The following is a 24,896-nucleotide window of genomic DNA, read 5'->3' as shown; positions in this document are numbered from 1 at the left end:
CATCAAAGCAAATACTTTTATTTAGATACAGGGATACAAGGTCAATGCAGAGTTAAGACAGTCTTGTTTTGTTAAATGGCTGTCCATAAAGCTTTTACAAAGAGAGTAACATCAATTTTTAAAAAACCCTAGAATAAAAATCCACATAGCATAGCATGAAATATCAGGTCACAAAAGAATGATACATGCAGTTACACTGCTATTTGTCTAGAAAAAGAGGTGCAGGAACTCACCATGAAAGCCTCCCTTGTTCTCTTATAATGGCAATGGCGCCCATCTGAGAGGTGCCAGAACTGAGTTCCAGTGAGTTCCTGCTGGAAGGGGGTGGGGGAATGTATACACATACTGTAGATCTGGTTGCTTCCAGATGATTTAGACTACAACTTCCCCAGCTCCAGCCAGGACTAGATTCTGAATGAACACATTTCACAATCTTGCCCTGGAGGGTGGGGTTTGGAAGCAGAAGGTTTCATACAACCTGGGAGTCTAACTCTACTGAAGATCTGGTCTTGTTGGTCACCAAGCTCTGGCTGCTGTCCTCAGCAAAGGCACTCTCAAATGCAGAGAAGAGTGAGTATCTCAGCCTCTCCTTGAAATCATGCCCCATGAAGGCATACAAGATGGGGTTGAGGCAGCTGTTGACGAAAGCCAAGCTGGTTGTCAGCGGAACGCCGATGATCAACACCAAAACCAGGTCTACATCTTCTCGTGCTTTCAGCTCAATGAAAGAGAAGATATGATAGGGAAGCCAACAGACAAAGAAGGCCACAATCACTGCTGTGATGACCTTGAAGGGCTTGTTTGATTCGGTTAGCTGGTTCCTCCTCAGCTTCAGAACAATCGCCCCGTAGCAAACGATGATGATGCTGAAGGGGATGAAGAAGCCAAAGATGAACCGGCTGGCGACCATTGCATTATGCTGCTGAGGGCTACCATATTTGGTGTAGCAGTTGGTCTTTTTTGGATCATTGTGATGTTGGGCTGTATCCCTGAAATAGAGGTTTGGAGAACACAGCACCAGTGCCAAGATCCAAACACCGAAGGCCACAAAGGAAGCCAGCCTGGGTGTCCGATGATTCTGAGCCCACACAGGCCAGAACACAGAAACGAACCGGTCGATGCTGATGATTGTGAGGAGGTAGACACTGGCATAGAGGTTGAGGAAGGCAAGGGTAGAGTTCAGCTTGCATATTGCCAGGCCAAAGGGCCAGTGAAAGTCCAGGGCTAGGTAGGCAATGCTCACGGGAAGGAAGAAAGTGAAGGCAAAGTCAGCAATGGCCAAGTTGAGGAACCAGACAGTGTTGACTGTCCTCTTCATACGGAAGCCGGTAATGAATATAACCAGCCCATTACCAATGACTCCCAACAGGAAGGCAAAGCTGTAAATTATCATAGCGACAATGTTCAACCTTTTTTGCAAGTTTTTTTCAAACATAAATGCTTCCTCGTCGTATTCATATTCATAGTGAAGATCTGAGGGGTCTGCATAAGAATTATTAATGGGAAGGTTTGTCAGTGCAGTTGTGCTCTCCATTCTTCTTGACTGAGAGTCTTCTTTACTGCCGTCTTCTCCCTTATCTTGGCTGAAACAAAGCAAGAACATGAGGTCCGATGTGTAGGAGAAGGTCCAGCATGCTGTTCACCACAGCAACCCAACCAAATGCCTCTGGAGGCTCACAGGCAGGACAGAGGTGACCTATACAACACCCTTGTCCCCAGCATGTGCTATTCAGAAATATCCTGGCATAGGATACCGCAGAAAGGCAGAATGCAAATAAATGTTGATGACGACCAGTAAATGAGAATTCTCAGGTTTTCTCCCCCATGCCACAAGCCTTTAAAAAAGTCAAGACCAAACACTCACCCTTCAGCTCTCAGCCTGTCCTCTCCCCTCTGAATGTCGATTGCTGCAGCCCTGTGCCTGAAAAGTGGGGAATGAGCTGTTATTATAGAGTGAAGGATGCCAAGGAGATGCTCTGCATTTCATTAGCCCACACAGAGGGGGAAAGGTTGCCTCTGTGTTGCTCTTGGCCCAGGGAAAACAAAAGCAGTAGGACAGTTAAGAAACCTTTGGGGAGCCGGGAGCCATTTGTCCACGATGACAGCAGCTGCCGTGTTTTCTGCCACAGTTCCTCTGCCTCTTAACAGCTCAGGACATGGTTTTTTTTAGAAGAAGAAGAAGAAGAAGAAGAAGAAGAAGAAGAAGAAGAAGAAGGAAGAAGAAGGCGGCTTTCCCCTGCAGGCTTCACTTGTTGAATTTCTACCTGCTGTGCAGCTGTCAAAGGACCAGAGTCCCAGCAGGAAGCAGAAGCGGCTACTGGCAGGTACAGCGGCACCCACAGACAGCATCTTGGTGACCTCTGGACTAGAGGCTCAAAGGAGCCCGAAGGAAATACACACAAACACACACGTTTGCAGCATGCCTCATGCAGCACAATGTACTGGCCTGGGCTCCCTTGCCTCAGGCTCTGCTAAGGTGCCTTACTCCTGGAACATATGAAGTAACAAGACAGAAAAGAGAAAATGTCCCTGATCATGTGAAGAAAACCTGCCCTGCTTCACCACACAGTGAGAAGAGTCCTGCCTCGCCGACCCAGCAAACGAGACAGAGCATCAGTGTGCACGATAAGTCATGCTGTCAAGGGGTGGAGAATGCCCAGGAATTTACTGATATAGCCTCTGGACCACCTACTCAGTCCCCATCCCCTGTCCCCCAAAATATGCGCTTGCTTAGCCAAACAGATGGGAAAGGGAGGAAGGAAGAAACTTCTCCATTCTCCCTTGCTTGTGCGCATGCAGGGTTGGCCAGGGGTTGGCACTGTTGAGCAACGGCCAGGGGCCCCACCACTGCAGCTCCTGCTCCTCATTGCTATCAACCCTCTTTGATCTTGCAAACAGTGATAAGGGCAAGAAAATGGAGCAGTATCTCCATCTGGGCAGTTGTGCAGACTGGGCCAGGATGGAGAGGGCAAGCAGTGTCTTGGGCAGAAGCAAGGCCAGATTAAGACCTTTAGAGACCCTAAGCACTTCAAAGATTTTGTTGCTTCCATAAGTGCCTGATTCAAAATATAAACAATACACCGTAAAATAAAAATTTACCTTTCGAAATGAAACAAACCCTAACATAATGTGGGGTTTTTTGTATATTTCCACTTCATTTCACAACATGAACAGATTAATTACTAGCTTACAGATGAATCTCATGCTTTAGTGCTTTAATTAATAGAGACAGGTTTTTTCTCAGAATTTGTAAACTGAAAAGCGGAGTTGCTGGTCCATAGAAAAACCAACAATGAAAATTTTCATACCCTCCAACATTTCTGTGATGAAAATAGGGACATCCCATTCCATAATGATAATTTTACTATTTATACCCTACACGTCTTACTGGGTTGCCCCAGCCACTCTAGGCAGCTTCCAACATATATAAAAACATAATAAAACATTAAACTTTTTTTTTAAGAATACCTAACTTATACAGGACTGCCTTCAGATGGCTCAGGAGTCAGATAACTCCATACCCTCCAACATTTCTCCAATGAAAATAGGGACATCCTAAGGAAAAGCGGGACATTCCGGGATCAAATCAGAAACTGGGATGGCTTCTCTAAATCAGGGATATCCGTGGAGAATAGGGACGCTTGGAGGGTCTGAAATTTCTGTGGTGGCCCCCTTTCCTTGTTGCCCTAAGCACGCACTTATTTTGCTTAATGGTTAATCTGACTCTGGACAAGAGACCTCAAAGCCCCTTCAAGACCAGGATCCAGCATTGCATAGATTATGCCAGTGGTGGGGCGTGTCAGGCCTTGGAGCCCAAAGTCAACCCTCTTAACCTATCCATCTGTGCCTCAGCCCTCTCCCCGGGCCAGCTCCTAGCGTTTCTGCCCAAATGGAGTTTGTCCTTGAACTCTGATCACACGCCTTGCTCCTCCAGAGTGGAGGATGGAGAGTGGGGTTTGAGTGTGTGAAAAAACTAAAAGTAACATTTGTCAATCTCCCCACGTTTGTCTCCAGACCCACCCCAGTTACTATTCTTATTTAATTTATTAAAAATTAAAAATTACTAATTAAAAAAAACACAGACAACACAACACAACAGCAGATCAGAGCAAAAGTTTCTACATTCTCTCTTCCTCTTTGGAGATCAAGAGCAATTGCAACACTGTGGTAACTTCCTGTCAGCCATGACCCTGTTACCTTGATCTGAGGCAAGACCAACATTTCTCAGGTGAAAATAGGGACATTGTATTCTACATCAGTAAGCTTCTCCCGCCATACACATGTATGTCATATCTGCATGTCATCTACATGTATGTCATACGCATCTGTCACCTTGAGCCAATGGCAACATCTCTGCCAAAGCTGCCTCACGGGATTGTTGTAAAGAAAAGAAAAAGTGTGGTGGAAGGGATCGTGTTTGCCTTCCGCAGATAAATGAAATGAAACAAAATTTTAGCTGCAAGCTGCCTTGAGTCCTTGTCAGAGGGGAAAGGTGAGTGATTAATAATAATAATAATAATAATAATAATAATAATAATAATAGACATTGTGAGAATGATCAAGAACCTACCAGAGAGTAAATACTATTGAACTCAGTGGGATTGCAGTGTAAGGCTGAAAAGTCTTTACCCAGTTACCTGGGAGTAAGCTCCATTCAATACAGTGTGACTTACTACTCGATAGACAGTGCAAGGCTCCATTTACAATGAAGGAACAAATACTCCACGCATTTCCTTTAAACATTGCATTTAAAGAACTGAAAGCGTATTGGCTACGGTTTCCTTCAAAATTATAAGAAGGGGTTCGTATGCCACCTTCACCGCTTCCTTCGTTTGGTGCATGCATTTTATTTTCAGTAAAAACTTAACTCCGTTTTCCACCTGCACACACACAGCAAAGTCTCCTGTTTCCCCCCAAAAAAGGACAGGAGGTTTTTGGGTTTTTCTGGAGGGACGTGTCTGAACTCTACCAAGTTTTATCAAGATGAGGAGGGGAGGAAAAAGGAAAAGTGGGACATTCCAGGATCAAATCAGAAACCAGGATGGCTTCTGTAATTCCGGGGCTGTCCCTGGAAAACCAGGACACTTGGAGGGTATGCAAGCAGGGGCAAACAACTCACCATATAGACCTATTAGCTTTTTCTTCCCAGTACCTTTTAGCTGGCAGCCAGGGCAGTATTCCTCCACCTGGATAGCAATTTTTAAGTGCCCATGTAATTCTGGGAACTGTGGTCTGCTGAGGATGCCGAGAGGTGTCCTCCTCCCACCGCTACCATTATTCCCAGAGTTCCTTGGGGAGAGGGATTGATGGCTAAACCACTGTGGGAACAGCAGTTCTGTGAATATGACCGTGTTATCCTGCTCCGATAATGGTTTTGTACACATGCACAGAGAGAGATTTTCGGTAATGGCACCTGCCCTGTGGAACGCCCTCCCACCAGATGTCAAAGAGAAAAACAACTACCAGACTTTTAGAAGACATTTGAAGGCAGCCTTTTTAATGTTTAATAGACTATAGTATTTTAATATTCTGTTGAAAGCTGCCCAGAGTGGCTGGGGAAACCCAGCCAGATGGGCGGGGTATAAATAATCTATTATTATTATTATTATTATTATTATTATTATTATTATTATTAAAACAGTCTGATACAATATAAGGCAGCTTGTTGTGTTTCTAATTCCAACCTGCAAGAACAGAGGCAGGAAAAAGCAAATTCCAAAAGACAGAAAGCATTTAGGAGAGAGAGAGAGAGAGAGAGAGAGAGAGAGAGAGAGAGAGAGAGAGAGATGATAGATAGATGATAGATAGATAGATGATAGATATAGATAGATAGATAGATAGATAGATAGATAGATAGATAGATAGATAGATAGATAGATAGATAGATGATAGAGATAGATAGATAGATATAGATAGATGGTAGATAGGTGATAGTCTGCCACCACAGGACTGTAAAAGCACAAGGAGGAAAAGTATCTCCTGTTCCTCCCAGTAATCAAGGTGGTGCTTACCTTAAAGAGAAGAAAAATCTTTAGTGCCACTGCTGCCTCCAACACAAGGAGAATTCTCTAAATGCAAAGAAGAAAGCAGAAGTGGGAGGATATGTCGATATGAAAATAGGATGTGTCTTTGCGACACAATCCCCTTTTACTCCGCAAGTGGTTCCTATAGGAGTTGCAGAATGGGGTGGCGGGGAGAGTCTATCCATCCATTCTCCTCCACCTCAACAGCTTAAAGTGGAAGGCTGTGATGGCCACCAACTCGGATGGCTTTAAAAGAGGAGAGGACAAATTCACGGTAGAGAAGGCTATCAGTGGCCAGGAAATGGCAACCGCAGGAGTGGAGAGCATCCTGCTTGCTGTGGCTTTGCAGATAATGGTTCTGTACACATGCACAGAGAGAGATTTTCGGTAGTGGCACCTGCCCTGTGGAATGCCCTCCCACCAGATGTCAAAGAGAAGAACAACTACCAGACTTTTAGAAGACATCTGAAGGCAGCCCTGTTTAGGGAAGCTTTTAATGTTTAATAGACTGTTGTATTTTAATATTCTGTTGGAAGCCGCACAGAGTGGCTTGGGAAACCCAGCCAGATGGGCGGAGTATAAATAATAAATTATTATTATTATTATTATTATTATTATTATTATCCTCACAACAATCCTGCAAAGTAAAGTAGGCTGAACAATAACAATTGCCCCAGGCCTGCCTGGTGAGCCTTGTGTGGCAGAGGGAAACATGAACTCAGATCTCTCTGGTCCTAGGCTAACATTCTGCCCATCGTGACATCCCCCTGCCCGCTTTGTTTTCTCTTCTCTTTCTTTCAAAGCTGCAGTAATCGGTAGGAGGGGTGGGGAGCTCTCTAGCTTAGTGGTAGAGCATCTGCTTTGCATGCAGAAGGTCCCAGGTTCAATCCCCAGCATCTCCAGGTAGCGTTGGGAGTGACTTCTACCTGAACCCATGGAGAGCCACTGCCAGTCTGACAATCTCCTTTCCCCCTTGCTTTTCAACATCTACATGCAGCCGCTAGGAGAGATCATCAGGGGGTTTGGGCTGGGTGTTCATCAGTATGCGGATGACACCCAGCTCTACCTCTCTTTCAAATCAGAACCAGTGAAGGCAGTGAAGATCCTGTATGAGTGTTTGGAGGCAGTTGGAGGATGGATGGCGGCTAACAGATTGAGGCTGAATCCTGACAAGACAGAAGTACTGTTTTGGGGGGACAGGAGGCGAGCGGGTGTGGGGGACTACCTGGTCCTGAATGTGCCCCCTGAAAGACCAGGTGCACAGCCTGGGAGTCATTCTGGACTCACAGTTGTCCATGGAGGCGCAGTTCAATTCTGTGTCCAGGGCAGTTGTTTATCAGCTCTATCTGGTACGCAGGCTGAGACCCTATCTGCCTGTGGACTGTCTCACCAGAGTGGTGCATTCTCTAGTTATCTCTCGCTTGGACTACTGCAGTGCATTCTATGTGGGGCTACCTTTGAAGGTGACCCAGAAACTACAACTAATCCAGAATGTGGCAGCTAGACTGGTGACTGGGAGTGGCTGCCGAGACCACATAACCCTGGTCTTGAAAGACCTACCCTGGCTCCCAGTACGTTTCCGACCACAATTCAAAGTGTTGGTGCTGACCTTTAAAGCCCTAAACAGCCTCGGTCCAGTATACCTGAAGGAGCGTCTCCACCCCCATCATTCTGCCCGGACACTGAGGTCCAGTGCCGAGGGCCTTCTGGCAGTTCCCTTGCTTCAAGAAGCCAAGTTATAGGGAACCAGGCAGAGGGCCTTCTCGGTAGTGGCACCCGCCCTGTGGAACGCCCTCCCAACAGATGTCAAGGAAATAAAAAACTATTTTACTTTTAGAAGACATTTGAAGGCAGCCCTGTTTAGGGAAGCTTTTGATGTTTAATAGACTATTATATTTTAATATTCTGTTGAATGCCGCCCAGAGTGGCTGGGAAAACCCAGCCAGAGGGGCGGGGTATAAATAATCAATTATTATTTTTATTATATAAATGGTCTGATACAATATAAGGCAGTTTGTTGTGTTCCTAATTCCAACCTGCAAGAACAGGGGCAGGAAAAAGCAAATTCCAAAAGACAGAAAGCATTTAGGAGATAGATGATAGATGATAGATAGATAGATAGATAGATAGATAGATAGATAGATAGATGATAGATAGATAGATAGATAGATAGATGATAGATGATAGATAGATAGATAGATAGATAGATAGATAGATGATAGATAGATAGATAGATAGATAGATGATAGATAGAGATAGATAGATAGATAGATAGATAGATAGATAGATAGATAGATAGATAGATAGATAGATAGATAGATATAGATAGATAGATAGATGATAGATAGATAGATGATAGATAGATGATAGATAGATAGATAGATAGATAGATAGATAGATAGATAGATAGATGATAGATGATAGATAGATAGATAGATAGATGATAGATGATAGATAGATGATAGATAGATAGACAGATAGATGATAGATAGATGATAGATAGATAGATAGATAGATAGACAGATAGATAGATGATGATAGATAGATAGATAGATGATAGATAGATAGATAGATAGATAGATGATAGATAGATAGATGATAGATAGATAGATAGATAGATAGATAGATAGATAGATAGATAGATAGATAGATGATAGATAGATAGACAGATGATAGATAGATGATAGATAGATAGATAGATAGATAGATAGATAGATAGATAGATAGATGATAGATAGATAGATAGATAGATAGATAGATAGATAGATAGATAGATATAGATGATAGATAGATGATAAATAGATGATATTCTGCCATAGGAGTGTAAAAAGCACAGAGCTTCTATCAAGGAGGGAAAGCATCTCCTGTTCCTCCCAGTAATCAAGGTGGTGCTTACCTTAAAGAGAAGAAAAATCTTTTGTGCCGCTGCTGCCTCCAACACAAGGAGAATTCTCTAAATGCGAAGAAGAAAGCAGAAGTGGGAGGATATGTCGAGATGAAAAGTAGGATGTGTCTTTGCGACACAATCCCCTTTGACTCCACAAGTGGTTCCTATAGGAGTTGCAGAATGGGGCAACGGGGAGAGTCCATCCATCCATTCTCCTCCACCTCAACAGCTTAAAGTGGAAGGCTGTGATGGCCACCAACTCGGATGGCTTTAAAAGAGGATAGGACAAACTCATGATAGAGAAGGCTATCAGTGGCCAGGAATGCCTGGTTCTGGCAACCACAGGAGTGGAGAGTGCCCTTCTTGCTGTGGCTCTGCAGTAAAGCAGGAGGTATGCATACAGAAGGTCTTAGCACCTTCAGATAGGGCTGTGAATGCCCCTTGCTTGAAACTGTAGCCACCCCCTGCCAGCCCGTGGTATTTCTTAATTCCAGTGGCTCTGTCAATATGCATTGCATACACAGAGAGAATGAGATCAGCCCCTAGCTTGATAAGCTATTAAAAAGAAAGAAGACCTGCGACAAAATGTCACAGAACCGAGTGCATCGTTCTTGCCAGCCATGCCCTCCTCAGGTTACTCCATTCCATCCCATCCCCTTTCCTCTCTCGGTGTTCCGTGGCCACGAAGCACGCTCAGCCTTCTGTGGCTGTTTCGGGAAGGGACTTGGCTTTTTCTTCTTCTTTTCCTAAGAAAGAAAAGAAAAACTTCTGCCAACCTTGTGATTCTCCCCACACGATGATACCTCCCCCTTGTACTTCAGTAGTTTTCCTGCCCAACCTAACCCCTGAGTTTACCATTTCCTTTTTTTAAATAATTAAATCTTCCATAGGATTGCATAACTCCAATCGCATGCGTTGGGTTCTTTGATACACATTTTCTTCTTGACTTCCTGACCCTCTGTCCCTGATGTTTTTCTCTTATTATTATCCCTCATTAATAGCTGCATTAAAATACATCCACATTTATTTTCTAAGCCCTGCAAAGTCCACTCTCTACTTTCTTCCAGTGTTCATATCTCAAATCCTGCACGTGATTTCACATAAGAAAGATAATTCGGTAGACATTCCACCAATGGCTCCCATTCTTTGGCACAGGCAGGGTGATCTCATTCAAATGGTCGGGGGGACCTTTTTATGCTGAGGGCTACTTTTTCTTCTGAGCCATTTTTGTTTTGGTGAGGGAGGGCTGGCACATTGCCAGTAGTGGTTGTGCCTAGAGGCGAACATGGGTAGACCTCCCAATGTGAATTCAGCTTTTGCACAGTAGGCTTGTTTCAACACACTCATACTCCTCTCACTGTGTCCTCTAGCCACACAAGGAAGAGGCATCCATCAGAGTTCAAGGATTCATTCCAGCCAGGCAAAAAAGTTCAAGGAGGATGCAGAGCTCTGCTGCGAAAGGGTCTGGTTTGGGGAAAGCGGGTGTGCCTTAGAGAAAACCCCAAGGGCCAGGCAGAGAAGGCTGCAGGGCCATATTTCTCCCTGAGGTTAGCCTTCCTTGCTGGAGAGGGTTGTCATTCAGGGAAGTGAAAGTGATGTCAATTGTCCACCAAGGCTGGTCTTGCCGATGTCAGCAGGAAAAGAAAAGGAAATTTACAGAAAGCGTTTCATGGGGAAGAGCTGAAGAAACAACAGGCAAAAATAAATAATAAAAATGTTGCAATCTGTTTTATAAGGTTGTCTTACAACAATGATATCACTGCCACATGCAAACTGACTTTCCCCTATATCTCAATATTGTGCAACAGGGATGGGCAGAAAGTAGATTTACTGGTAGAGAATTGGGGGGGTGGCTTTCAGTAGATCAGAAAGGCTTTCTGGCTCACAAGACCCCTCCAGAAGTCCTTTTTATAGCACGCTATGATTATGTGTGCTCATGGTGCTATCAAGGAGGCGACTTTCAATCCTGTTTGTAATACTGTTTGTTCTTGCAAAAGTATTGGGCTGGTCACACTGCTCCACTTCCAAGCAGTGCATATCAATCTGCCCCAGAGGCTGAAGGAATCTGGTAGATTCTTGACTGTTTGGGCAGTCATATTCAGCGGCTATATCCCAGCTTAGTCGCTGAGATCATCTGCAGGAGCATCACTAGTCGTTCCCAAGTTGGTGTGGCTCATTTTACAGCAGCAAGAAACTGAGCCTTTAATATCATTGCCCCAGCCGTCTGGAATACTCTGCCAAAAGAGATTCAGCAGGCACCTTCTGTTTCAAGTTTTTAGCTCCTGCTGAAAACTCTTCTCTTCTGTCAGGCTCATGCAGGCAATTAAGAACACATCTTTCCGCAATAGCTAGCTGATTTCCAATTTTTGAAACTTCCATATGCTTTCTTTCGTGTGTGGTTTAATACGCTGTATGTACTGTTGTAAACCGCTCTGAATTTTTTTTAGATGAATAGTGGCATATAACTTTAAAAAAATAAATATAAATACCCCATAACTTCCTGCTGAAATCCCATAACTTTTTATACCGCAGGTGTCCTGCTTTTCGTTTAGTTCCACTTTTGTTGTGCTATGGCCTGTCCGCACATTGGTAATGTGTTAGCATTGGGGAAGCATTGCTGAACAAACTAAAGCACGAGTTTGCAACCCGTTTTCTGCTGTGGAAAGGGGCAATGCACTCTGCTAAGTAAAGGAACTTCCTAGCACAAGTTAGGAAGGATATTAATAATATATCCTCTCCTGCCACCCTCAACGTTCCCACACATGGGAAGGGGGGGTGGATGAGGAAGGATACGAACCCTCTGATGAACCATCATCTCCAGATCCCTAGCTTCCATTTTTTAAAAAATAAAAAAAAATCCTTCCTGTAGCACCTTAAAGACCAACTAAGTTAGTTCTTGGTATAAGCTTTCGTGTGCATGCACACTTCTTCAGATACACTGAAACAGAAGTTGCCAGATCCTTCTATATAGTGAGAAGGTGGGGAGGGGTATTACTCAGAAGGGTGGTGGGAATGGGAGATTGGCAGATAGCTGAGATGAGCCTGTTGACGACTCTTAACGACTGTAATAGGTCTTACAGGAAAAGACAAGGGGTGAGAAGGTGAGAAATGGCTTAGTCATGTATAATGAGATAAGAATCCAATGTCTCTGTTCAGACCAGGTCTCTCTGTGGTTTTAAGTTTGGTAATGAGTTGCAATTCAGCAGCTTCTCTTTCCAGTCTATTTCTGAAATTCCTTTGTAGTAAAACAGCTACTTTGAGATCTTGTATAGAATGTCCTGGGAGATTGAAGTGTTCTCCTACTGGTTTCTCCTACTGGTTTTGTGATTCTTGATGTCAGATTTATGTCCGTTTATTCTTTGGCGTAAGGTTTGGCCTGTTTGTCCAATATAGAGAGCTGAAGGACATTTTTTTTAAAGGCATGTAAGTTTCTGGGATATGTAGAACCTAGGGCAAAATGTACAAACACGTTTCTTCTCATTTGTGAGAAAAAGAGCGCTCGATAAATTTGCCTGTCTCAGGCATGGCTTTAGGGTAGCTCAACCAGGGCAGCTGCACTTACTTGGTGCTGTGCTGTAGGGGGCACCACAGCAATGCTGTAGAAAGGAGTGTGAGAGGCAGAGGGTGCTGAATTCTAGTGTAGCACAAGCGGCCATTGAAATTTGGCGACCCAAAGTCCACCACGGCCAGCTCCCGCTTTCAGTATTTTACTTTCCCTGCCCAGGTGGCGGGGTGGGGAATCATGCAGGTGTCCTTCTAACTTCCTCCTGCCTTGAATTACCTCGCAGAAACTTGGAGCGAGACCTTTTGTGTGGTTGCCCCTGTTTTGTGAAATAGCACTCCTGTTGAGATACAGTATGACAAGGGCAGTGGCGTAGCGTGGGTTGTCAGCACCCGGGGCAAGGCAAGTAATTTGCGCCCCCTAACCTGTGGATTTGCACCCCCTAACCCGTGGATTTGCGCCCCCTAACCCTAACCCCCAGATGTTGCGCCCGGTGCGGCCGGCCCCCCCTGCACCCCCCCACGCTACGCCACTGGACAAGGGTCCACTATCTGCGCTTTCCAGAAACAACTGAAGACGGTTTTTGTTCCGACAGGCTTTCCCAACTGGGTAAATGGACCCTTACCACAAGTTTCCGTTTGTTAGGGTTTTTAATTTAGTTTTAAATTCACCAGTTGTTTTTGTGTGTTTTAAACTGTTTTAAATGATCTCCTGCGTAAATTGCCCCAAGGCGGTGGTTGAGAAGGCGATTAACAAATCAACAATAACGCTAATAAGATAAGAATGTTATACTGTGGAAATGTAGAAAGCAATGAGGGGAGGGGTTTTGTGTGTGAAAGGACTGTGAGCTTCATTCAGTTCTGAAACTCAAAAAGAAACCACAAATTCCCATTTTCTGCCTTTGAATGTGCATCTCATGCACCTGGCTTGATAGATCTTAGGGTTCTAGTAGTGGGGGGGGGAGTGGGTCACAGAAGTCTGAGTTTGCCCACCCCTGCTGTGCAAAACAGCACCAGGCTTATACTTCAACAGCTCGTTTTGGAGAGAAATGGCCAAATCATTGATTTCTCCACCCTTTTGAAGCCATACAATACAGAGAGAGATGAGAGAGCAAGGCCTTGCCTGAAAGTGCTAGGTCATTTATTTTATCTCTCGTGTTTTCCCCCCGCTCTTCATCTGTAAAAGACTCTCAGGGCGTTTTGCCAAGATCAATAAGTAAGACAGTCTCTGCCTTCAGGATGACAATCGAAAAGACAGGCTAAGCAAATAGAAAGGGAATATGAGGGAGCAGGGAGAAAACTGTGTACACATTTAAAGCACATCGCTCCCCCCAAAGACTCCTGGGAACTGTAGCTTGTTACAGGTATACCTGAAGGAGCATCTCCACCCCCATCGTTCAGCCCGGACACTGAGGTCCAGCTCCGAGAGCCTTCTGGTGGTTCCCTCACTGTGAGGTAACAGGGAACCAGGCAGAGGGCCTTTTCGGTTGTGGCGCCTGCCCTGTGGAACGCCCTCCCATTAGATGTCAAGGAAATAAACAACTACCTGACTTTTAGAAGACATCTGAAGGCAGCCCTGTATTGGGAAGTTTTTAATGTTTGATGTTTTATCACATTTTTAATATTTTGTTGGTAGCCGCCCAGAGTGGCTGGGCAAACCTAGCCAGATTGATGAGGTATAAATAAATTATTATTATTATTATTATTATTATTATTATTATTACAGGTGCTGGGAATTGTAGCTCTGTTTATTTCATTAAAAATATACACTGCTGCATAGAAAAAGCTGAAATGCTAAAACAGGTTAAAATTCACACCAACTTTCCAAGCATCCAGGTAGCCTCGCCTATGCAATAATATTTTTTATCAGGCACCAAAAAGAATACAGTGAAGGCACCTGCGTGGTACGAATAAGCAGTGAGTTCCAAAGTTGCTGCCAACACTAAACGATCAAGTTCTCACAAATACAAAACAGGTATTATGTGCCCCCCCCTTTAATGGTGCCAATTCCACTGATCCAAGTGGTTGAGAGGGAACATGTGGGGTAAGGCGATTTTGTAGGCAAACTGGTCCTAAATTGTTAAGGGCTTTATATACTAACACCTTGAACTAGGCCCGGTAGTTCTGTGGGGTAAACGACAGTTCTCAGGATTCTTTGGGGGAAGCGTATGTTTTAAAAGGATGGGGCGTGAGCAGCTACAAAGTTCTTTATAATGACCTCTTAAGAATGGAAGCAGTTCACGAAGTGGCTAGAAGCCAGTGGTCTCTTGGCAGGGTCAAGGGAGTGGTCCTGCTTCCCTTGTTCTGCTATAGCCCAGTGGACAAAGATCAGGTTCGACAGGGCTGGTATTCCTTTTTTTTTGGTAAGTAATTTTTATTTGATTTTACAAGTGTAAAATTATAACAGTATCAAATACATACTCAAATTTAGAGTTTCCTCTGATTCTCAAGACTTCCCTCCATCCTCTCCATGGGTCCTATTGTCATCTTTTTCCATTGCATCTTATTTCATCATCCACATTTAAAGTCTCTCCATATTATCCAACATATTTGTTAAATCAGAAGTGTTGTTAAAATCCTGCTAATGTTTTCATTTGCTTACAGTGGTCTCTTAAATACAGTGGTACCTCTAGTTGTGAACGGGATCCATTCTGGAGCCCCGTTCGCAACATGAGCGTTTGCACGTACGCGGGTCGTGATTCACCGCTTCAGCGCATACGCGTGATGTCATTTTGAGCGTCTGAGCGTATGCGCAAGTGGCAAAACCCGGAAGTGACCCATTCCGTTATTTCCAGGTTGCCGCGGGACGTATCCTGAAAAAACGTAACCTGAACCGAATGTAACAAGAGATAGGACTGTACATTATAAATCTTTCCCACTCTTTCTTAAAAGTTCTGTCTTCTTCTTGGTTCCTGAACCTTCCGGTCAGTTTTGCCTTTTCGGCATAATCCAACAGGTTAGTTTGCCATTCTTCTCTGGTAGTGACTTTATCTTCTTTCCATCTCTGAGCTAGTAGCATCCGTGTGGCTGTCATTGCATACATGAAAAGTATTTCCCTCTCCTTTGGAATTTCTGTACTTACAATTGCTAATAAAAAAAACTTCTGGTTTCTTTATAGAAGTTATTTGAAACTCTTTCTTTCATTTCATTATATATCATTTCCCAGAATTCTTTTCTTACCTTACATTTCCACCACATATGATAAAAGGTACCTGACAAAGCTGGTCTTCCAACAGACCTGGTGGTGCCCCTGCAAAAATTCTGCCCACAAAAGCCAAGACGTAATGTGTTTCCTGCATTGCATTTGAAACTCAACTGTGTTTAAATGATTTTTTTAAAAATGCAAATAGGTCACATCCTAGTTGGATTGCAGCCAATTAAGTTCTACTCACAGAAGACCCATGAATTCCAATAATAGCTAACACCAAATACAATCCCATACATTTAAAGCACTCTTACACCACTGTCAGTGAAGAATCCTGGGAACTGTAGTTTGTCAAGGATCTCCTGTCACCCCTCAGCACCCTTTTAAAAAAAACTACAGTTCCCATGATTCTTTGGGATAAACTGTGGCTGTATAACATTATAGAATAATGCTTTGAATTATTGCCTTTTGTTAGAACAGCAAGAAATAAAACAGCAGATATTAAGGAAGGTATCTCGGCAAGAGAACTTTTGCATCTCCCTGAATGCAAAAGGCAAATTCCAACTTCGTGACAAGGGAGAAGTTTGGTTTTGCTGTTTAGGCTGAGAGGCCACAAGAAATGACAGGAAAAACTGCAAAATTGGGCAACGGTAGACGCAGATCAAGGAGGGGAAATGAAGTCTTTCTTCACACAAGTGTGTAATGGAATTTGCCACATGAGACGCAGCTTTTTCAAAGTTTAGTGTTCAATTCCTCCTCATTCAGGCCACCGACAGTTTAGAGAACTGTTAGTCAGCTTTTAACGGCTTTGCAGATTACAGCTGTGTACACAATATATAATTAAAGCACATTCAGAGAACATTCTTTCTCCTCAAAGAATTCTGGGCACTGTAGTTAGTAAGAGTTGCTGGGAATGGTAACTCAGTGGGGAGTAAACTACAGTGCCCAGAAGTCTGTGCAGGGAAGGATGTGTTTTGAATATGCTTTAAAGGTACAGTCACAGAACTGTGCAGTTGTAAGAGACTCCAGGGGTTATCCAGTCCAAACCCCTTGCAATGCAGGAATCACAGCTAAAGAATCCATGACAGACGGCCATCCAACCTCTGCTTTAAAACCTCTAAAGAATGAGAGTCCGCCACCTTCCAAGGGAGTCCTTCCCACTGTCCAATACCTCTTACTATCAGAAAGCTCTTCCTAATGTTTAGTTGGAATCTCCTTTCTTGTACAGTGGATGAGAGGTTGATACTGTCATCGTTTATTGCATTCGCCTGCTGCTTTATACAGAAGGAAAAGTCCCAAAGTGACTTGAAAGTCTCGAAGCGACAATATGAAATGCAACAAATAAAAGCAATTCAAAACCAGAACATTGAATACAAAATATACTGATCCAATAACATATTAGTAAGTGCAAGTCTTATCCACTTTGCTAAAAGGTGAGCAGCAACATAAGAAGCTAATGTGATTACCAAGGGCCTGAGTGAATAAAAAGGTGCCAGGTGTGTCTCCTTGGGGGAGAGCATTCAACAGACAGCGGAGCCACCACTGAGAAGACCTATTTTCATTCACCTTCTGCACCTTCCTCAGGTGGGGCCTACAGAGAAGGCCTCTGATGAAGATGGCAGGGTCTGGTCTGGATAAAATTTCGGACAATCTTATCTGCATTGATTTTTTTCTGATCGTCATCTCGCTCCTTGATCTCGATGAGGTTGGGAGTTTCAGTAAAAAACACAAACACTTCTCACATACTCTAACTACTATGGATAATTATTTATATATGTGTGTGTGTGTGTGTGTGTGTGTGTGTGTGTGTAGTTACACACATTCTATGCATTAATACTCATAAAGTTACCAGTACAGAAACAGAAACGTACAATACATAGAACAGTAAAAAATAAGCCTTTAAAATGTACAAACTTGGGATCCAAATGCACCATAGCTTTAAAGCAAGATCATGCCACTTTAAACAGTCATGGCTTCCCCCAAAGAATCCTGGGAAGTGTAGTCTTTCAGGGCGCTGAGAGTTTTAGGAGACCCCTTACTCCCCTCACTGAGTTACAATTCCCAGAGGTCCCTAGGAAATGGTTTTGGTTGTTAAACCACTCTGGGAATTGTAGCTCTCTAGGGGGAATAGGGGTGAACTGCCAACTCTCAGCACCCTTAACAAACTACAGTTCCCAGGATTCTTTGGGGGAAGCCATGATTCTTTGACTGTTTAAAGTGGCATGGTACTGCCTTAAAGGTGTAATGCAGTTGGGTGGGGTCTTGGTTTGTCCCTCTGGGGCAGGGGTTCTCAACCTGTGGATCCTCAGATGTCGTTGGACTACAACTCCCATCATCCCTGACTCTGGCCTTGCTAGCTAGGGGTGTTGGGAGTTGTAGTTCAACAATATCTAGAGACCCACAGGTTGAGAAAGGCTGCTCTGGGATTTCCATAGAGCCAGCAAACAAGCACAAGAAATCTCCAACTGTAACTAGATAATTAAGATTGTCCCTTTTACCAGCTGCCTAAATTCTGTGTTTCTGCAATACTACACTCTGCAGGATAGTTCTAGAGTAAATAATATTAGCTTCACATATCTTAAAGGTAAGATTTGTACTTTGATATGCAGGCCATCCCAGCGTACAGCTTACAAAACAGCATAGACCTTGGTTGCCTCCAAGTGCCGAGCCACCATTTTGCTTCAGGTTATTCCCAACCCGCCATCCCAAAACCACTGTTTTGTACTTGGCTGTGAATGTGGGGTGGGGAGGGAAGACTCAAGGATCAGGGCGGAGAAAAGACTAAAGCAGGGTTTCGCAAACTTGTGTCTTCAGCTGCTGTTGAACTACAACTCCCATCATCCCTAGCTAGCCGGACCAGTGGTTAGGGATCATGGGAACTGTAGTCCAACAACAGCTGGAGACACAAGTTTGTGAAACCCTGACCTACAGTTTCCCCCTTCTGCTCTAGACAAGGTGACACTCTATCTCCAAACTGGATTTGCTCTTGGTTAACACCTGCGCTGAGGTCTCGCTGAAGGCATTCTCAAACGCGGCAAGGACCGATGTCCTCAGCTTCTCCCTGAAGTCGTGCCCTACGAAGACATACAGGAAAGGGTTCAGGCAGCTGTTGACGTAGGCCAGACCTGAGGCCAAAGGTACCCCCACCACCAGAACGGTCTGCAGCCAGGGCGTTACTGTGGTGACCGACATCTCCAGGAAGGAGAAGACGTGATAGGGGAACCAGCAAATGAAGAAGGCCAAGACAACTGCCACCATGATCTTGAAGGGTCTGCCTGAGCGTGTGAGGCGGCTGCCCTTCAGCCTGGCCGTGATGATGCCGTAACAGAACAAGATGATGGTGAACGGCACCAGGAACCCAACCACGAAGCGGGTCATCACCATGGTTCGGTGACGATCCTCTCCCAGCTTGCCAACCTCCTCCGAGTCCAGGTCATCCGACAAGGCAAAGTTGTTGTAGCAGTGGGTGGTATTCTCCTCGCCGGAAGAGCTCCCGGTGTCCCGGAAGAAAAAGTATGGGGAGCTGAGAGCCATGGCTGCTAACCAGATGCCCAACGCCACCATAGAAGCCAGCCGGGGCGTGCGGTAGTTCTGGGCCCAGACGGGACAAGCCACAGAGACGCAGCGGTCCATGCTGATGACAGTGAGTAGGAAGACGCTGGCAAACATGTTGAGGAAGGCCACGGTGGTGTTGAGCTTGCACAGAGCCTTCCCGAAGGGCCAATGGAAGCCGAGGGCCATGTAGGCCACACTCAGCGGGAGGAAGAAAGTGAAGACAAAGTCGGCCAAGGCCAAGTTGAGGAACCAGACAGTGTTGACAGTCCTCTTCATGCGGAAGCCAGTGACGAAGATAACCAGGCCGTTCCCTATCACCCCCAGCAGGAAGGCCACACTGTAGAGCACCATGGAGAGTAGATGCATGGAGTCGCGGAGGCCGCTGTTGTCGTCAAAGTCAGGATAGTCCTCATAGTCTCCATAAAGGCTTTCTTGTGAGGTGGCATTGTCGGCCATTTTGGAGAAAGAGAACTTGAGCGAAATTGGGGTGAAGGGTGACCTGTGGGAAAAGGAACTATGGTTTGAAAGGCATGGAGTAACATTATACACATACTGTTTGTTGAATGAGTTGGGTTAAGGAAAAAAATGGCCAGGGCATAAGGGCTTAAAACAAGGCTGGAGAATCTGTGGCCCTCTAGGTCCAGTTGGACATGGATGCCCATCAGCCCCACCCACCAAGCAAGGCACAGATTCCACACTCTTGACCTGAAATGATTTACTCAGGCTTGTAAATGCTAGCTGCTGACGGGGTTGTTTATAATGACCGACAATTACTTCCAGAGACTTGCACAAGGAAAATCCTTTCACCCCACCCTGTTAAGTCATTGATGACTCGTGTTGGCATATTTGTTTTACCCACAACACCATTTTCTGAGCCACTGCTATGGACTGCCGCCATATTTCTAGACTTTTTCAGCAGCCCTGAGGACTGGCAACTTGGGGGTTGCTTTTAAAAAGCCTACTGGCATCCTCAAGAAGCCAATTTTTCAATCAAGCATTAGACCATGTCCACATTTCCCCAGAATCCTGTAGGATATGCATACTGCTTTATTACCTAACTTCTGAACAGGGGTTGAAAATAAGGACAGAAGCTATATACGGCAGACATGTGCAATTGGTCCTCAATGGGTTTTTATCTGCTTCTGCTTCTTTCTTTTTTTACAAAAGGCAGCCTCAGTGGAAGGACAGATGCTGTAAGTGGCACCCCTCCCTGGACCTGCCCATTTCATTACTACTGCCCATTTATTTCACATCTCCTTTTAGGCAAAGCAAGTGGAAGCTAAGAAGGAAGAGAGGCGTTCAATTTTACCTAATTTGTGGTTCTCAATATGATACACCAGCAGCAGCCAGCAGCCTGCCCTCCAGATATTGTTGGATGACAACTCTCATTTAGCCACAATCACCATGGTCACTTGTCAGTGATGACGGGCTTCGTATTACATTCAAAAATGTATTACAGTTGGGGAAATTGCTTGCAAAAACATGCATATTAGTCAAAATGTGTGAGTTTAGGACAAATCCACATGAAAACGCTGTTGAATTTTCATGAGGATTCTTTTTAAAAACCCAGAAATTGCTGCAGAAGAATGGTGAACTGAATTTAAGATTGGAAAAACGAGAGACTGAGTAACCTAAAAGGACAGGTCTGCCCTATCTCTAGGGGAGGCTGTTTCCCCTTCTATCACAGCTTCATGCTAAGAGGGGCACAGTCAACATGTCTCTACAGCAAGGCGGTGCAAGTCCTAGGGGCTCCAGGAGTTGGCAGCAACCCACTTCCTCGAGTATAAGCCGTGTTGGGTACCCAAGAATCCTGACCCTGGACCAGAGCTGTCAAGCGTCCCTTATTTGGTGGGACAGTCCCTTATCCCAGCGCCATGTCCCGCTGCTGTCCCTTATTGATGAGGCTTCATTTGGCTGCTGACTGGGCTTTCTGCCTTTGGCTCGGAGGGGCTCAGAAGTTGAACATACCTGTGCCCAGAAAATCCCTTATTTTGGCTGCTGGTCCCTTATTTTCAAATCTGTAAGTTGACAGCTATGCCCTGGACACTTGCTCTTCCCCAGAGGCTACAAACTCAAAATGGAAATCCTGTATCGGGTGGGGGGAGTGCTTTTAAACTCTTTCCACAGATGCCATTTTCCATTTTTTTAAAAGCTCCCCAAAAATATGTTTTTGGCCCTGCAAGGAAAAGCTACAGGTTCCTAACACACTTAACATTTTCAGAACTGCTTTTTTCTATCTGCTCTTCCCAGTGTTTGGGATTTATCCAAAAGCTAGAGGATTCAGTGCAGATCCCAGAGAAGGAAGATGAAAAATGCCACAAGCAGCTATACACCGTCTAGCCACTAAGTGGAAGTAAAGATTTAAACTAGCAGCAAGTTTCTCTCCAACTTCTGCGACCCACGAGTGCTGTGCACCTTCCTAGCATCTGCCTTGCGCTTTCCAACAAAGCTGGATATCGTGACGGAACCAGTTTCACTTTCAGGAGAAAGATCCATAGGGAGCTATTATTTTGTAACGGTGCTGGCATTTTTTTTCTCCAGAGTCTTAACCTTACAAGTCCTTGGGACTGAAATGAGATCGAAAGCAAGGCTCGTTTGTAATTGGATACACTCCTTTCACCTAAAGCTATGCTTTCTGACTGAACTCTTCCTCTAACCCATAGGTAGGCAAACTAAGGCCGAGGGGCCAGATCTGGCCCAATCGCCTTCTCAATCCAGCCCGCAGACAGTCTGGGAATCAGCATGTTTTTACATGAGTAGAATGTGCCCTTTTATTTAAAATGCATCTCTGGGTTATTTGTGGGGCCTGCCTGGTATTTTTACATGGGTAGAATGTGCCCTTTTATTTAAACTGTATCTCTGGGTTATTTGTGGGGCATAGGAATTCGTTCATTCCCCCCCCCTCAAAATATAGTCCGGCCCCCCACAAGGTCTGAAGGACAGTGGACTGCCCCCCTGCTGAAAAAGTTTGCTAACCCCTGCTGGATGGGGTAATGTGGGACTTACAGCCCCCATCAGCCCCAGCCAAAGTGGCAAAACAGGACGGGGCTCCTGTTCCTTTAATACTTGTGTCGATGGGGGAGCTTCAGCAAGTGTATCTCTGTAAGCACAGCTCTTAAAGGGGCAGGAGCTGTGTCCCATTCATTTATTTCAGCTAAGGTTGGGCAAATTGATCAATTTCAGGTTTTTTGTTGTTTCCCAAATTCTGTTCTCCACATTTCACGAATTAACATTTTCGAGATGAAGGGGAACCCTCAAGAAAATTTGCCAACATTTAATGCAAATTTCTCCTAATACACACATTTGTATGCAATTTTGACTAATGCACGATTTTTTGCAAAGCAATTTCCACCCCCATCCCCCCCCCAATATAATGGCAGTACACTTTATCCCAATAGATGCATTTTTGCACACATTACTTGGCTGAATAACTGCACTGCAAAATTCAGAAAAGTACACATTTAGTCACTTCCGTGCTTTTTCTTTTTAGAGCTTTGGCAGGCACATGTGCTGCCCGCATGTAACTTTTTTGTTGCCGCAGCCACCCTTAGGTTGGTCTGGTTGCTATGAGTCTGGCTCTCAATCCAAAGCCCTTCCTTAAACAGGCTGACTGAGAAGTCAGTGATGGTGAAGCTGAAGTGGGGGGTGGAATACAAAGGCTACCTCGTCTCCGTTGATGGCTACATGAACATGCAGCTTGCAAATACAGAAGGATATATTGATGGTGCATTCTCTGGACACCTTGGTGAAGTTCTGATAAGGTGCAATAATGTCCTTTAAATAAGGGAAGAAGAAGAAGAAGAAGAAGAAGAAGAAGAAGAAGAAGAAGAAGAAGAAGAAGAAGAAGAAGAAGAAGAAGAAGAAGAAATGAGAGAATAACTATTTTGGGGGGAAAGTTGTTGTTTTTTAACTGTAATAAGAAATTTAGTTGTCCAGTTTTGTTGGTTTGCTTTTCAAAGGTTTTGTCAATTAAAATTTTTTTTATGGCCAAAAAATAAACATTGTCACTGAAGAAAAATTACCACTATGGAAGAAAAATAAACATATTATTTCTGACAGTTAAAAGAAAAGAAAAGAAAAGAAAAAGGCAGGCAGGCAGAAAGGAAGGAAGGAAGGAAGGAAGGAAGGAAGGAAGGAAGAAAGAAAGAAAGAAAAGTACACATTTCAAAGGATGGCTGTGTTTCAGTTTGCTTATTGTTTCAGAAAGTGCTAATTAGGTGGGTACACCTTTACATTTCAACTGAATCAAATCTCTCCTCCACCCCTAGTTTCAACAGGGCTTGCTGAAAACTTCAATGTGCATAGATTTTCCTCTGGAAAAAAGGACAAGAACAGCAGAGGAACCCTCAGTTCAGAGCCACAGCCCCAAAAATATCATCTTTAGCCGCAGCAAAAGGATTTGTTTTGCACATGTCTTGCAGGACTACGCATTTCTTTTTCTTTCTTTCTTTCTTTTGGTCTGTTAGTGCACCAGATGCCATGCAATTTGAAACTTTCCTTTGGCCAAGTCCAAAACTGCAGTGCATCTGCCGTGGTTGGGGTGTTCTAGGGATTGCATAGTCCAAGTGATCATTTTGCAAGGTTCTCGCCAAATTTATTTTATTCATATGTTTATTTAAAATATTTTTAGGATGCCTTTCTGGGCAAAAGCCTGCCCAAAGTGGCTTAAAGACAAAAGCAACAACTGAGGAATAGAGTAATAAAAACACAAAAAGATGCCCTAGTGTTGGAAGGTTTGAAGAATTGGTGGGTCAGAGAAAGAGGAGAGGGAAAAGAGGGCAGGGCAACATCTGAAGATGATCATGTAAGGGTTGTAAACATGGTGCCCACTGTAGAATCATAGAACTGCATAGTTGGAAGGGACCACCAGGGACATCTAGTCCAACCCCTGCAATGCAGAAATATTTTGCCCAACATGGGGCTCGAACCCATAACCCTGAGATTAAGAGTCTCATGCTTTACCAACTGAGCTATCCCATATACTGGGGTCGGGTAGAGTAGGGCTGATGTCACGGACTCCAACTTCCATCATCCCTGGCCATTGACTGGGCAGGTTGGGGCTGATGGGAGTCACAACCCAGAATCTTTGGAGGGTACTGGCAACCCCTGCTGTTATCCATCTATGTCCCTGGAAGAATGCTCATAACTACAGGGTTGCACCATCAAGAAAAAGAAAGAAGCCAGCAAGTGTGGTTTGCCCTGCCCTGCCCTACAGAAACAAACGGAATTATAGCAGAGGCAGACAGAGTTAGGATGATCGGATATCCTACTTTACCAACGACAGTCCTCTGTTGAAACCAGGCCAAGTCTGGTTCAAAGATACAGCACTGGGTTGTCCCCAACTAAGTTCTAAGCAGAGGAGACCCCATGGAATGAATGGGCCTAAGTTCTTGCTTTTTTGTGGAGGGGGAGAAAGGAGGGGGGGCCTTAATGAAATCTGCAATGTCCTACTGCCGACTTCTTCCAATTTCAGCCAAACCGCATACCCGTTTGCCTTCTAATAAGAGTTGCAAAGTGGGCAGGAACCACGGAACCTAAGGTGGGTTGATTTGCCCTGCTACCTCCCTCTCACCCACCCACCTACCCCATGTTACAACACCAATTGAATCCTCCTTCTCAGTCCTTTATTTGACCCAGAGCTATATGGGTAGCCTGAGCAAGATAAGGACGATGATTTCAAATGATTATCGATAGACTAACAGGAAGGATCTGGAACCGACGTGATCAAAGATTTACAGAAGATTGGATGAAATTTATTGAATATATGCAAAAATTAAGTGATAAT

General features: G+C 44.4%; 1 protein-coding gene and 2 pseudogenes across 8 annotated transcripts in view; 1 reads left to right on the top strand and 2 right to left on the bottom strand.

Moving 5' to 3' along the window:
- Positions 1-9,214, bottom strand: LOC309538241 (chemerin-like receptor 1 pseudogene; annotated as a pseudogene). 4 transcript variants are annotated; one of them, XR_014224740.1, is made up of 4 exons: positions 8,920-9,214; positions 6,012-6,068; positions 1,861-1,921; positions 1-1,578 (listed from the first exon to the last, which is right to left on the bottom strand). The product of XR_014224740.1 is annotated as a chemerin-like receptor 1 pseudogene (transcript). The 4 variants fall into 4 exon arrangements; XR_014224741.1 differs by lacking the exon at positions 6,012-6,068; XR_014224742.1 differs by lacking the exon at positions 6,012-6,068 and having other exon boundaries at positions 1-1,583; positions 1,865-1,921.
- An 8,161-nt stretch (positions 9,215-17,375) lies between these two features.
- LOC309537181 (chemerin-like receptor 1) overlaps positions 17,376-24,896 on the bottom strand; it is a 29,386-nt gene continuing 21,865 nt past the window's right edge. For all 3 annotated transcript variants that reach the window (XM_082231811.1, XM_082231813.1, XM_082231812.1), the window contains one exon: positions 17,376-19,610. In XM_082231811.1, coding sequence (XP_082087937.1) covers positions 18,503-19,610 — 1,108 coding nt within the window. In that variant the 3' untranslated portion in view covers positions 17,376-18,502. The remainder of the gene's footprint in view (positions 19,611-24,896) is intronic.
- LOC309537908 (small nuclear ribonucleoprotein F pseudogene) lies at positions 22,578-22,993 on the top strand (annotated as a pseudogene). Its single transcript has one exon. The product of its transcript is annotated as a small nuclear ribonucleoprotein F pseudogene (transcript).

This window comes from Podarcis vaucheri (assembly GCF_965113315.1).
Source record: "Podarcis vaucheri genome assembly, chromosome: 7".
NCBI lineage: Eukaryota > Metazoa > Chordata > Lepidosauria > Squamata > Lacertidae > Podarcis > Podarcis vaucheri.
This window is presented reverse-complemented; position numbering and strand designations above follow the sequence as displayed.